General features: G+C 35.2%; 1 protein-coding gene across 1 annotated transcript in view; it reads right to left on the bottom strand.

The window, feature by feature from the left end:
• Positions 1 to 15410, bottom strand: part of LOC118737545 — a gene marked incomplete in the record, with an annotated part of 159008 nt that overhangs the window by 16672 nt on the left and 126926 nt on the right. The window contains 2 exon segments of the mRNA XM_036468119.1: positions 427 to 587; positions 3550 to 4235. Coding sequence (XP_036324012.1) covers positions 427 to 587; positions 3550 to 4133 — 745 coding nt within the window.

Below are 15410 nucleotides of genomic sequence, written 5' to 3'. Positions count from 1 at the left end.
GTATAGCGGCAAGCAAGCAAGCAAAGCCAATGAAAAATGAGGCAAATAATATTTTTTACAACAACTTTGTTATGATTTTTCGAAGCAAGTTCGCGACCGGAGTCTTTTGTTTTTTGCCAGTATTTTTTCTGTTTCGTTTTACTACGATGAAATGCAATACTTTGCGCATTCTGTTGAACTATCGATTGCATGGCACTCGCGGGCGCACAGTGATCACACTACAATGCGCTACAAATATACCAGTTTGACGGCCTACAATATACCGCTGTACCGCTAAGCTGCACTTATGTACATACATACGCACGCACATACATGCTAATGCGTGCATATACATACATATGTACAATATGTAAAGCCACATTTATAAATATTATGACGTTGGCGACGCTGCGGCGTTAGTGCTGCAGAATCCGCTTACCCACTTACCTGGCAATATATCAGCGGTAGTTTTGAATAAAACACAGAGACCGGTCTCGTAATTAACTGCACTGCATGATTCGTTCACCTGGCATGCCTCTAAGCAATCAGTCAGCATCAGTATGCCGGGCAGCGTGTCAAGTAATTTAGTTGGCGCCGAGAGAACATAACTGCAAGAAATAGAGAGAAGAACGGGGTAAAATTAGAAAAACAGAAGAATGTCATGAGTTTGGTTGGTAAGCAAACTAGAGTGAAGCATATGCATCTACAAACTAGACGCTGAAATAACAGAATGTATGTGTTACGAATTGAATGTATTAGAATCAAGAAAAAAGTTTGCATATCATATGCATATGTATTACAAACACATGTGATGTGAACACCGATTTTCTCTTATAGTAAATTGGGTTATTACGCGTTATTATGTAATGTGCAAAAAATGCTACACTTCTGCTATGAAAATTGTGTTGCCGCATAATAATGAAAAAAATATTGCTTATATGCATTGCGGCAAGTATAATACAATTTTTTTTTGAGCTCACATTAGGCGAGCGTCATAGCTGAGCCTCCAGAGGTGCATACTATGCCACTCGATAAGAATTGGCTTCGTTTCTCCAAATTCAAATCGTTCTATCAAAATGATTGAAACAGTCGCCCCCAGCCACGCTTAGGTAAATGTAAATGATGCTTATATGTAGATAAATGGAGGGACATAAAATTTTTCGCCAAATCCGAAGAACGAATGGCTTTTATCAGAAGTTTGCCAAAGTCTGCCGAATTGTGGGACTACTTTCAGATAAAGATTTTTATTTTTCATGTCGCTCTGAGTAGGCATGAAGCCTATGTCCTGTCGGGTGAAAATACGTGCACCTCTGGCCGCTATAGCTGATGGCTGATGGATATAGCTGTTTATTGGATTTTAATGAAAGATGTTTGATCTACGCTCTTGTCCATTACCGTTGCTTCCTTTTGCTGCATAAGTTTTTGATTTAAGTTTTCGGGCGTTCCTACGCAAAGTGCATCGACTATTTTACAAAAAAAAAACGAAGAAAATAATCCGCTAGTTAAATGATTCCCACTCAGGCCTTGAAAAATAAACTAGATGTGTGTGCTTCTAGAATTCTGCACATTCAACTTTAGCCACCTGCCGCAAAGCGGAATTTAATTTTTCCTGACTAGTTACAACTCAATATACATACGTACATATTTACATACTAAAGTACGCCGAAAATAACAGAGCTTCTTCATTTTCGTTTTATTGCATATAAATGTAATTTTATTTGGATAATTTTCTAACTAAATTCTTATCTTTCTGCACGCGTTGCTTTGTGTTAAATAGTTCTGACAATACAGAAAAAAATATTATCTAACTACTTTAACCACGAAATAAATAATCTATTGGATTTTTTGTTTTACAAAGACGACTACCCTTATCAAGTGGTCAGAGGTGCTTACTATGACTCGTCAGGACCAAGGTTCGAGTCCAGGTCAGCGAAACAACCAAATATGCATCATAACTTGGGAAGACAATAATATGCAAATGCATATTATGCCAAAATATACCGATTTCGGCGTAAAATTTAATTAATTTTCGCATAATTTCATCTGACAATATCTTTGCCGAGATATCCAGGGTTGTTGACGAGGGTTGTTTAGTCATTATTATTAAATTATTTTATAGTAAACAATTTTAATATACTCGTAAACATTTTTCGACTATCGTTTACCAATAGTGAAGTTTTGCCTAAACCAGTTTTGATGGTTGAATAATTCAACGAAAATTTTTTGTTTTTCGCGAAAGCTGTTTAACAAACTGTTGCGGTGTGTTGCGAACTGAGCAGAGAGTTTTATTCTGCATCTATTGTAACTTCTCAATATTAGCAACAAAAATAGTTTGAGTGAAGCAACACATCAATAATATGTTGCAGTATTTTCACCAGCAAAATTTTCATCTTTTAAATTCTGTCTAATAATGTCTTGTGACGTCGACCGTTCATTTTCAATACATATCGATGGTTCTCTGCAATAACGACACAAGACTAAATTTCATATTTTCAGTAGAGCCAGTTAAAGATTTTGTGTTTCGTAATTAAGCAATAATATGTCTGGGAGCGTAATTATTCCGGATTATTTGCAGTGATTCTGTAGGGGAAATTTGTAAGCTTTCAATTTATAATCTTTTGTAAAGACTTAGGAAGTATTGGACTGCAAAAATACGAAATAGCTCACAACTTGTAAGTAGTTCAACGAAAAAAATTCCATTTGCACCTATTGCTAAACAACAGCACAAAACGAAAAGTGTCGTTATTTCACATAAAAGCATGACTAACCTATCGAGAGATTTCGACTTATGCCAACATTCACGATAAATGTGAGACATGTGCCACTGTTCAGTGGTAAGGGTTGGCTACTTCAGTTTTGTGACAAATGGTTGAACTGCGCATCTGCCGGAATGGTAACAACTAAGCATATGTCGATTTGCCACACGAAAAATATTGTTATTTATAAACCTAGTTCGCTATATAACTCAAAAACATGGAATTGTGAGTTGTGCCGTTATTGCAGAGGACCATCGATAGCTTTTTATGCGAAAATCAAAAAAGTTTTCGTTGTACATATACATTTTTGGAGCATATATCGCGTATTTTTTAGATTTTGGAATCATTTTTATGATCATATAATTGGCTTTTTTGTGCATATTTTTGTCTTCCCTAATCATAACGTTAAACCGTATATCGCGTAGCAGGGCAGCAGTCGAATCGTACATGTTTAATTGCTATTGATTATTAAGATTTTACACAAAAATATTTCAAAATAAGATTCTAAACATATCGCATTTACATACCTATCAAACTCAGATTCTGCATACATACAAATACGAACACACATATTTATACCTAGATAGTTTCTTTATTTTATTTTTATTTTTATTACTACTTCTGCAGCCTACGACAAGATTTTATTACCACTGCCGAGTTACAGTTGCACCAAACCCATTAGCATTTCGAATAAAAAATTGTGAATTGTGATTTTACTATCATTTTTGATTGCTTCAGTGAGCACAATCCAACATTAATATCCGTTCTTAACACTCCATTCCTCTTGCCGCCTCTCAAACATTTCTGTACTCACCCAGTGATAATTTCAAATCCAATCATATCCGGATCGCATTCCTCCTCAATGGGCAACAAAGTAGCTGAGGGTCGCTCTGTTTTGGCCTCAGCCGAAGTCGACGATGCTGCAGCGCCTGTGGTGCCGGTGCTCGCTTCCGACAATGGCGTCATTGGTTTGGGCAGCTCATTGCCCACTGTATAGCCTTCGCTTCCGGTGCTGTCATCGCCAGCAGCGCTAGCGGCATAATTCCCGCTGCCAATTTGTGTTGGTGTAGCTGTAGTGCTGCTCGTCGCAACGGCAATACTAGGCGCATGTGTTGTTGTGCTTGTGAGACTGGATGAAGCGGCGGTAGTAGCGGCTACTGACTGTTGAGCCGCTGCTGCACCGCCGGCAACACCGGCGGCAATACCACCAGCACCGGCTCCAGCTGCTGCACCAACTGCTGCTGCTGCTGCCAATGCAGCTGCTGGCGCAGGTGTCACATTGGTGCGGGGAAATGTCTTGGCTGGCTTAACCGGACGTTTGGTTTTACGTGCCGCGGATGCAGTGCTTGCAACCAGCAGAAAAACGATGAGGTAAATTGTGCAACGACGCAAAAACATGTTGCCGCTTATTGATTGTTTGCAGCAAGTGCGCTTGTGGTATTTAAAAGTTTTCTTGTTATCGCTGCTTTGTTGACGCCGTTATTGGCTTGCTAGGAGATTCTGCAAAGAGAAGAACAAGCGTAAGAAAAAGGTAATCATTAGTTGCGCCTTAAGTAGAAAAATTATTACAAATAAAGTAATGGTGCAATTGATATGTGTGTGCTGCTACATACATATGTGCAAATATAACTGCATATGATGGTATGTGTGGTTGGAAGTGTGTCTTCACTTGTTAACAACCATAAGTGGCACAGTGCGAACAAGCCGCTTCGTCTAATTAAATCGTAGAGAGACAAACTTTAATGGATAATGCGGAGAGTGCAAAAAACCGAGGCTTACACAAACACATACACACGTACATAAATAAGTATGTGAGCACATGTTTGCATCACTCTGGCTAAATGATTTTTTCCTAAACAAGCACTCGTTTAGCGCGTTGAAATTGTGTCTAGAATTTTTTACATATTTTTCACTCTTCCGTGAAAAAGTGTTGGCATTGCCGCTTTTATTTGTTGTTATATCTGGCACAGAAAGCAGTTTTTTACACTTTTTACTAAACCAATTAAAATCGTGAGAAAAATCCGCTTAAGGCTACACTATGTCTACATTTATATAATGGAACCTGGCATACAGTTATTCAGCTTTGTTAAATTCAACACTACTGGTCATGCTGGTCGCTGGACGCTGGGAGCGTTAAAACGGATAAACCACTGGGAAGCTGTGATTACTTTGTCAATAATATATCCGGTCGTTAAAATTTTATCGACATGTTTATTTTCTGTAGTCACGTTATGCAGGGTAGTTGCACTCAATATACTATTAATGATGCAAAAAGGTAACGCAAAAATGCAAAGTAATTAAAAAATGGAAATCTCCAATAAAGAAGTGACTAGGTTTATTTGCTAGATGGCAGCAAGTTGCACAAAGCGTACGAAAACCACTTTTTTAACTGAGAAAAGGCATCTTTCTGTCTAAGCAGTGTTGCACTGAAAAAAGATTAACAAAACAGCTTCGATCCGCTGCACAGTGGTCTGAATAGAGAAACTAGCCGGAAAAAAACTATTTTAATAGATTGACGTTAATGGATTTGTACGCTACTGCGTATCTATTAGTTTATTGGGCACTGATTAAAAATTTTCAGTCAGGTTTCAAAAATCCAATATGGCGAACAAATTTTAAAAAATTTATTGAATTCGCTCGAATATTGTTACTTAGGGGTATTTGGAGTCGCTGACGATGAATCTGACCATAAATTTATAAATTAAAAATTGAGGTTCCAATATGGCAAACGCTCGAAACTTGTTACTCTGGAGTTTCTGAAAAGTGAAAATAATTGTATGGGCCTCGCAAAAGCGCGTAAAAGGAGTATAATGTACCTTAAAGCCAACACTTCACAGAATACGATTTCATGAATTTCTGGTCGAAACTCAGCAGAACTATTTAATTTTTTTCTATTTAGATATTAAAATAAAATAATTTCAAGTCCAAATTTTTACGTTGAACTTATAGAGCTATCTAAAATTCACTTATTAAATTTTAGAAACTATGAATTATTTTTTTAAATACCAGTAATAACTTGCTTTCAGGAACAAAAAATTTTCAACAGACGAACCGATACCCTTTAGAAGGTTAATTATTAATAATTAATATTCTTTTATTAGTAAAAGTTCGTTACTATTATCTATTGTATTAAGAAGCAAACCATGATATTTTGACGCTATTCGCATGTCTTTGAATTTAAAATTTTGTCCCGCTGGTTTAGAGAATCCGAGTCCGAATCCGAAGTGGAATCGGCTGCCTATATCCAGAGTTGGAGAGATGCATACTTAGGCCCAGTGGGCCGCCCGTTGTGATACCAATTGAGAGTTCGTATATGATCTCGTTCATTCACCTAAAAGCAGAACCCGTTATAATGCCGGTCACTTGCCCTAGTAAAGGGCGTTCTAACTGAATGAATGTATCGGTTCTATTCTTATGGCAGCTGGGCCAGATTTGTCTACTCGTTCCACACGTGGCTTCTTCTGACCATATTTTATTTTCCTTCTCGAATAAGTATTTTTTAACCCATAGCTTGCAGTTTGGTAGGTGGTGTGCGCGCATCGTGAAAGCAGTTGACGTCAGACAGGGTAATTGTCATTCTTGCAAGCTCGTTTGCTGTACAGTTACTTTGTATGTCTCTGTGACCTAGGACCCACATAATGTATATCGCAGCTACGTGGCTGCAGGTTTACCTGCATGGCCTCAGATCTAATGGTCCTCTCAATCCTTCTTGGAAGGTGAAATACAGGTGAAGAAATACAGGTGAAGAACATGTTCACGAGTTTGATAGGTAGTGAGTGCTGTGTAGCCTGGGGAGATAAATGTATCGGAGTAGTTGGTACGAATGAGAGAAGCTGAGGTCTTTCCATTTTGGCAGTGCGTTTGATCTTACTGCATTGTACTTTGCCTGAAGCTTTGCAAAAAGATCTTTAGTTGGTGTGGATGCACCGCTTCTGTTATTGGCATGCAAGTCGCCTTTGAACCTTTATGAGTTAGAATTAGTGAGCGCCTTGTCCAGTGATGTCCACCAGACAGTTATTCCATGGAACTGCTCCACTACGTTACGTTGCCAGGTCAGGTTCTTTTAAAAATTATGCCCAAATATTTCACTGCATTTGAGAGGGACTTTGTTGAAAGTTGAAATAAGGGAATTTTAGTTTTCCATCTAAGTAGATACATATTTATGCGAGCCGAATACGGGACAAAAAATAATTTTGCTAATTTTTTTCCATAAAAGCTAACAGGTCTTAACACATTATTAAATGATCTTAGATATATGTATTAGTCCTGAAACAGCATCCTTTTAGTACGAAATCTTTCCGGAGAGTTTTACTCTACAAAATTTTTTAAAAAAGTTTTGGTAAATGTTAGTACGATAAAGTGCAAGCTTAAGTTGCTAGAACTTACCGCTAATTTTTGGCATTTTTTTTTTGCCGACGGCGCTACGCATTTTTTCTATACAAAGTTAATATGTTCGACAATTTATTGATAGGGAAGCAAATGAGCAGCACGTCGCACTTGCACTTTGTTATATTTAATTTTAATGAGCTATAAAACTGCAACCAAATTTTTTTTCTAAAGATTCTGATTAAAAAGTGTGAAATTTTGGTGAAAATTTGCAGAATTAATTCTCATAGTTTTTGCACAAAGTCGGAAATTTGAATTTATGTGGTTTTTGTTAGGAAAAGAGCTTTACTCAAAAAAAAAATAGTAAAATTAAATAAACAAAAGAAAAATAGCCGAACCATGCTAAAATGTGGAATCTTTATATATATTTTAGTCACTGTATGTGTTCCTTGATTCGAAGTACAGACATTCAGATTAGAAAATAATAACTGATAATGGAGAAAGGTACGATCATATTCCAACATCATTTAAAACTGGTTCATAGACATGCAATTTTAATGAGATTTGAAGGCGTCGAAATACTGAACCCCAAATACGGGAAAAATACAGGACATTAAAAGAAATACAGGACATTTGGCGTCCCGTATAAAATAAACTAAATTAATTGCCAGGACAACTGGTCAAAAAAGAGAACTGTCCCGTATAATACAGGACGGATGGTCACCGTAGATATAGCAGTTTTTACTGGAGTAATATTCTTTTAGAAAGGTGAACTTTTTTGTAGACGCTGCAAACAGAAGCAGAGCAGAGGGTGTTTCAAGGGGATTAATTATTGATTACCGACTTTAAGGGGGTGAAAGATTGTGATTTAAAGTCTAAACTGCAACAGAAATAATATAATTTTGCACCTAGGGGCCGATTATTTACGAATCTGTTTATAATTGGGCAAATATTGGTGCGTAAGAATGAGAAAAAACAAAAAGTGGTATCACTAGGAGCCATATTTTATTTATTTTTTTTTTCAAGTTTATTTTATAAACAAGAAAAATAATACATCGTTATTTGGTTTTCTAAGCAACGCTGTGTAGTACATAAGGGATTGTTCTTGAAAAAAGAAAATATTTTTCAGTTGGTTACGTAAAAATCCGCATCAAGTATTCAATTTGTCTTCTTTCTCACCGAATCGATTTCAGCGCCACCACCAACCGCGTAATTACTTATGTAACCATTTATCTCAATAAAACCTTCTCAGACACCTTAGATGCCCAGGAGGCCATTTCTGAAAAGCAGCTAATCTTTCAAATTAATCGCAGAACAAAACAATGCAAACATAACAGAGTAAAAACAATCAAAATACTTATGAAAAATCCCTTCCGCATAGCAAGTACACGAACTCCCGGTGGCATGAAGCAACATGCAACAAACATATGTGCATATATACATAGATACTATATTGTATACCTGTATGTATGTATATACTAAAATACTAAGTTTTTAAATACATATATGTATTATTATAAAACTCAGTATCTATGACACTTGTTGCAATCTAAATTTATGTAAACTTGTTGTTGGATATGCGAGTAAATATGTATGTATGTATGTACTCGTACGAGTATGCATGAATTACGCACAGCTGGATATGAACTTTTACAACTCTGTGTGTGTGCCGGTAATTGACTGCTGTCATCTACAAACAAAAGCAATGCATTCCGTTGGGAATGTGAATATTTGTATAATAATAACTATGTAATTAGATCAGGCTGGCGAGATTTTCACAGGCTCTGCCATTATGTAATTAATTACATGAACTCAAATGAGTAAACATACATACATACATATGTGTATATATTAGTACATATATTACTATTGTTGCAACATATGTTTGTGTGTATTGTAACTGAGCTTAAGTGCCATTAAAGACAAGCTGTGCGCATATTTACAAATGTTCCTACTGGGTAAGCCGACATTGACATGAGCGCTTCATAAATAAATTAATTATAATTAGCACATACATAATGTGGGCAGCATACATGCTTACATGTAGATACATAGCTACACAAATATATATGTATTTATATAAATAGTAAATGTATTATTTATGTGAAAATACTTAGTAATTATTTGCAGCCGACTGCTTAGGTTTCCATCAAAAAGATGCACTTGAATCTCTGAATTTATCTCGCTCAGCTTTTTTTTCCAGCAAAAACCAGCGGCAACATTTGGCGGCTTTATTAGCATTTCTATTGTTTTGCAAGACATCATTTCAGCGCTGTCAACGTTTGCTGGCAAGCAACGGTTTATGATTGCTGTCAGTTAGTTTTATGTGATTTTCTTTCGTTGTAATATTTGCTCGCATATGTATGTGTGTATATATGTAGTTATGTTTGTTTAGGATCTTAATTATTACGCAGTTGCCCAAGATTCCTTTGAAACCTACAGCTGTATGCATGTATGTATGTATGTAAGTATATTTGAGCTTCAAATTTCTCCTTTAATTTTATGTTGTTGAATAATAGTCTCGAAGCTTACAGTTCACTGGCACTTTAAAGTTGTAATTAAATTATTAGTTGGGAGTGTCTGTGCGTGAACAAGTCGTTGCGTTGCGTTTTGGATTATATCATAAAAAATAATTACACTTCTTTGATAAATGCAGTTTAATTTTAATATTTGTTTTCACACTCTGCATTAGAAGCGGTCTTAATTTTCACTGCTAATTTTAAAACTTCAGCTTGGGTCTTCTTTTAATAATTATGTGTGGTCATTTTCACACCAGGCGGTAATCATTTTTGCTCAAAAAAATCAATAAAACTCCGTCTTTGGTTTTTCTTTCTAACGTCAGGATTTTTTATAAGGCCTTTTAAATTGGAAAAGTAAGATTACTTAGAAAAACGGTATGGTTATGATTTAAATTAAATAAAATTTTTTTTTTATAATTAAATTGGAATCAAATTCTTGGTGCATAAGGCCGAGTAGGTATTGAAAATGGCCTTTTAAAATTGTATCCTTGAATAACCTCGAAATTTTTCAATACTTATTTTTGAAAAAATTATATGTTAAGGACAAATATACACTCGACGACCAAATTCTCGAATTTCGTCCTAACTTTATAAGCATAAAAAAATAAAATTAATTTGAAAGGCATTTTCGATACATATGTATTCGTCATTGTAAACCAAAAAATTTTAATTATTTTAAATTCTATAGAATTTTCGCCTCCATTTAGTACACAAATTGTTATTCCACATACAAATGCACTGAATTTTTAAAATAATTTTTGGAATTAATCATATTTTTGAAAGACCTTAAAAAATCGGAGAGAAAAATTAAAAACATAGTAGTTTCACTCTATCTGGCCCATGTTTCGAAAGCTTTTTATTTTTGTCGCACGGTATTACACATAGATCCCTATATTTTAAAAATTAGCGCAGACTAAAGGCTCTGTTATTCGAGACTTAACCTAACTTAAGTAAGAAATCGTCGATGAGTACTCAACACGTCAACTTAGACAGAAGCGAAAATATTTTGCTTTTGTATTTTCCTTTTCGGCTGATTGCCACTTTGCCGCCTAAAAGCCACTTAAAAAATTCCTAGACAAAAATATATTGCGTTGGCCAATATAATAGGTTACGTTACGTAAATTAAACCTAGACTAACTGAACCTTAAAATTATTTTCGAAAGCACAAATTTCAGCAACTGAAATATGAGAATAATAAGGTAGATCTTATTTCATAAGTTTTCCTTTCTGTGGCAGCTGGTCTGTACAAAATTGTTTGACATAATTTTTATACCAAGCGTTTTGAAACTTTTTCTGAGATTTTGTCGCCACCATAGTCACCATAGGGAAGTCTATCAAACAAAACCCGGAAGTAAATTACTATCGCCTCATCTATGCACACATTTTCTTGTGTATATAAAAGATGGTCTAAAAATTTTTGATTTAGTACTCTATTTCCGCGAAATTTCTCTCGGAAATTGCAAATAAAAAATGTCTTAATTTTCATTTTAACACCTTGTCCTTATGGTACTTGTTTTTCTGCCACTAATCCTTTTTTGAGAAGAATTTTTAATTATTAATTTTATTCATTACCTACAGTAGGACGTTACGTGCAAAAACTATATCTAACAGAATATGCTACAAACATGTCGCTGGGTGCGACTATGGCATCACTGCCTGCGGTTTATACGGCAACAGTTGGATTCAGGCTCCCGACGAAGCACTTTAGTCTAAGCGGAACGGGTTTGTTTCCGCAGGCTCAACGCTTACATTGAACCAAGCGTAGGAGATACAACTATGTATCTGTACTTCACTTAACCGCACATTTTATTTAGAATAGGAAGAAAGCTTCCACTTTATCGTAAAAAGTTAAATTATATTGAAGAGCTCAACAACCAAGTTTTACATTTCCAAATACTCAAGTGAGAAATTTGAGCTATACGTGTAAAATCTGCAGATAACTAATTCGTAGTTCTCATTTCACTATTTTAACAGCGAGCTCAAGAAAACTGTATAATAAACAATCGACTTGTTTCTTATATATATTTTTGCTTTAAAAATATGCCTGCCTATTCGTACGCCATAAATATGTACACATGTAAATTTGTAAATAAACAGCTCCAGATAAAATGATTGTTTTCTCATTTCACTATTCTGCATTACTCTATTCTAAACTATGTACATACATATGTATGTTGTTAACTGCGCAATACAATCGCAATTTTCCAACAACAGTTATGCAATACACAATTTCAAAAATTAATATAACACTCAGCGGTATGGCATAATTGTTTGATTTTGCGCTTGAATGCCGTTTTCCAATAATTGCATAGAATCCGATACACTCCAGTCCAAAGCCGCAGCCTCTTTGCTTGTATAATATTGCTGTGCCATAATTTGCTAGTATGTATTTCACGCCTGTGGCTCCACAAGAACCAGTATATGTAAATGCCTCATTACGAAACTAATCAAGTAAGCCAATACGTTACATAGCTTTTGATATACACACATAAACAAACAACGTTTGCCATACATATTGCAACAGTAGACATTCTATTTCTGTGCACTAGGAAAATCTTTACCTCAAGAGAGGCATGAATTTGCTATTTCTTTCAGAGAGATTTTTATCTTCTTCAAGAAAACTAGTTAGCTTCTAAATAAATAGTTTATGAGCTTACTATTAGGATTATAAAATGACCGCAATTTGCTTTTTCGGCATAGTATTTCTACTTTACGGACTTTCTTAAAATTTGTTGAAGATGTGCCATCTTTAGTATTATTTTTTTTTTCGAGAATTAACATCTGTCTCAAAACACAATTTTAAAAGGGATGACGGTAGTCGGTTCAAAGAAACATCATTGTCTCACGGAAGAATTAACCAACATCAAGAAAAAGTAAAAAAAAAGTCCAGCTCACACTTCGGCAATCTGTGGGCAAGCTAGTAAAATAATTTCGTTTCTAATTATTTACATCTTTAAGCTTCATTTTCTTGAGATTTCTTTCCTAATTTTATATACTAAATATTATTAAAAGCAGGCGCTACGTTGAAAAACCAAATAGCCTTTTCCGAAATAAAGTTAAATTATTTTTTAGCCTGCTTTATCTTTATTCTACTACCAGGAAAGGTAACAAAAGATAATTTCTCTAAAGTGATATGTCCATATTTCTAAACTCATGAATCTTTATTAAAAAAAAAATTGTTTTTGCACTCGAAAGTAAGAAAATTATTATACTAAATACAACATCGTTGTTTGCGTTCAAACATTTGAACGCTGTTTTTTAATGTTTATCTGCGAAACATCAATTGAATATGAACATGGCGAAAACCAAAAGACAAACAGAAAAAATTATCAATGATTTTCCAAAATGTATTTATTTTATTTAAATATCGGAACATGCCTCTTTAATTTGTTGTGAATTAAGATTTCTCCAACATTTTTTTTTATTTTTCACCAAAGCTATTGAGCTTTATGCCATCAATTGTTTTAGAAAAAAAAAAAATCTGAAAAGCAACAAAGTCTAAGCGCCAGAAGTTTTTCTTTCAATATCTATCATCGTCACTTGAGAATGGCACTGCCTATTCTTCTAATTTGATGTATAAAGACTGCTCCAAATGAAATGAAAATATTCGATGAGAAATATTTTTCGGTAAATTTTCGGGATTTTATGCGTTTGCAAGGGCGAGTAGGATTTGGAACGATCAGCTCTGTGAGCTTTACAATGACGTGTGTATATTGAAGCAAATTAAAATACCTCATCCGCGATGGAAAGACTAAGTGGAGGAGGACTTAGCTTCACTTGGTATTTCCAATTGGCGTAATTTTTCAAGAGAAATAAAAGTTAGGTGTGCTTTATTTAACCCAGCTAAAATCGCTTAAGCAGTTTCTGCGTCAAACAAGAAGATGAAGAAATAAGTTTTTACTTACAGAACCCGTTATAAGAAATAATTTATTAAAATTGCCTTGAACTTGTGAAAACTGTAGGTCCGATGAAACACTCAGAACCAAAGAGCAGACAAACATTTTTTTCTAAAACAAAAATACTACTTCGGCTTATTGATTTCTTACAAAAATTGTCTAGTAAATGTGCAAATATTTAGAGAATTTAGTTTGTTTCGAAAGAAGAATGGTCTTAGTAAGTACTTAGTTTCAGCTATTATGATTTCCAGAAAAGTGGCAAAACGATCATCAATCAAAACGTTCATATGTGCTTATCAGGGATGGAAAATCAAATGTTTAAACTGTACTCAATTTAAGGAGCATGTTTCTGAATCTCTCTATATAAGACAGGCTCCCGCATTCTTTTATGTCTTCATATGTCGCTAAAATGTTAATTTAACTTCTGAGAGAATGTTTTTTGACCTCCTTCACATTAAATGCAATTATATTTGAACCTTTTGAGCATTTACTCAACCTCGAAAAAGAATCGAAAGATATTGGTTTAGCGTAGAAGGGGAAAGTCAAATTACCCCCCAACAACAAAAAAGCGGGCATGTTGATAGCCATTTCTGTAAAGCTATAAAGGGCTTTTTTTACTTAGCAAGTTGCTTAATGTCAGTCAGGGACCGAAAGCAGCTCAACTCTTGTCTGCTAGCGCTTATTTAGGCTAAGCGGGGGCTTTGTAAACGAACGTAAATCCACCTTAACAAATATCTGATCATTCTTGTCTGCTCAGATGACACAGCAACGCAATCGATGTCCGATAAAGAAGAGATGTGTTCGAGGGCACTCGAGAGAAGTCCAGTTGGATAAGTTTGCACTTGGTCGGTATAACTGCAAGGAGGAAAAAATGTTTAGAAATCTTATTTGGCTAAGTTTAAAATGTACCGAAAATGGTCGAATGGCTTTTCAAATTATAAAAAAAGCGGAAAATGTACAATTTTTCCTACTTTTCCATCACTGATGCATATATATTTTTCCTTGATACTCTTTTGCAATGTGCTTTGGTGTTTTGCTTTTTTAACTATACTAGCTTTGCGCTAAATAAAGTGATAACGACATGCTTCATAATCAGCGATACCTATGTACCGAAATATGTGTGTTTATATGCAAAGATGCACTTTGGCGGTATTGGGGGGAGCAACTAAAGCATTTTAATGCAGCGAAAACGGCTTAAATTGTCAATCAATGCGCAACTTCCACAATCATATTTCTGTACTAATGGCGGCTGTAAGCGCAAGCGCACATACTCACATCACTAAATCCTTATGTGTTATATTGAGCAACTTAATTTAACTGTCAGAAATTATTTTAGTAGCGTAAATTTTGTTAGCAGAGTTGCCTAGCTGGCTGGCAACCAATGAATATCTAACAGTCAAAAGTGTTGGAAATGACTTCCGCATTACATCAAATTAAAAGTAAGCGCATTTTCCAAACAACTATGAAATCAAACAAATCAGTGTGGAAGAATTCAAGCAGCCGCTCGAAAATTGCAGCCATAGAACGAGAGACTTAAGCGGCATACGTGATTTGGAGCAATCAAATGAAATGCGAATTTTTCGCTGCTGTCATTTGCGCCGGCTATTGCCGTGAGTCGGCATAATTTCGTAGCAACTTTGGTGTATCGTATTGTAAATTTTGTGCTGCAATAAAAGCAATGCCTGCAATTGACTGGCTGCCACAATTTACAATTGAATTGTATTGCATGCGCATTCTATTTTCACAAATTCGCAAATATGGAAAAGGTGTTTTTCTTTATCTATTTATACTTTTGTTGGCTTATGAAGCAATTTGGTCGGTTTTAGCTTAGTTGGACCATTAAAAATGAATCAAGCGCAAAGTGCATAGCAATGAACTTAGTTACCGCTTTTTTTATTTTCCCAAAACAATAACTTCAACACCTAATCACATCG

This window comes from Rhagoletis pomonella, unplaced genomic scaffold (assembly GCF_013731165.1).
Source record: "Rhagoletis pomonella isolate Grant_MI unplaced genomic scaffold, Rhpom_1.0 Rhpom_scaffold_00004, whole genome shotgun sequence".
Taxonomy (NCBI): Eukaryota; Metazoa; Arthropoda; class Insecta; order Diptera; family Tephritidae; genus Rhagoletis; species Rhagoletis pomonella.
The sequence above is the reverse complement of the archived record's forward strand: the minus strand, read 5'-3'. Positions and strand labels throughout refer to the sequence as shown.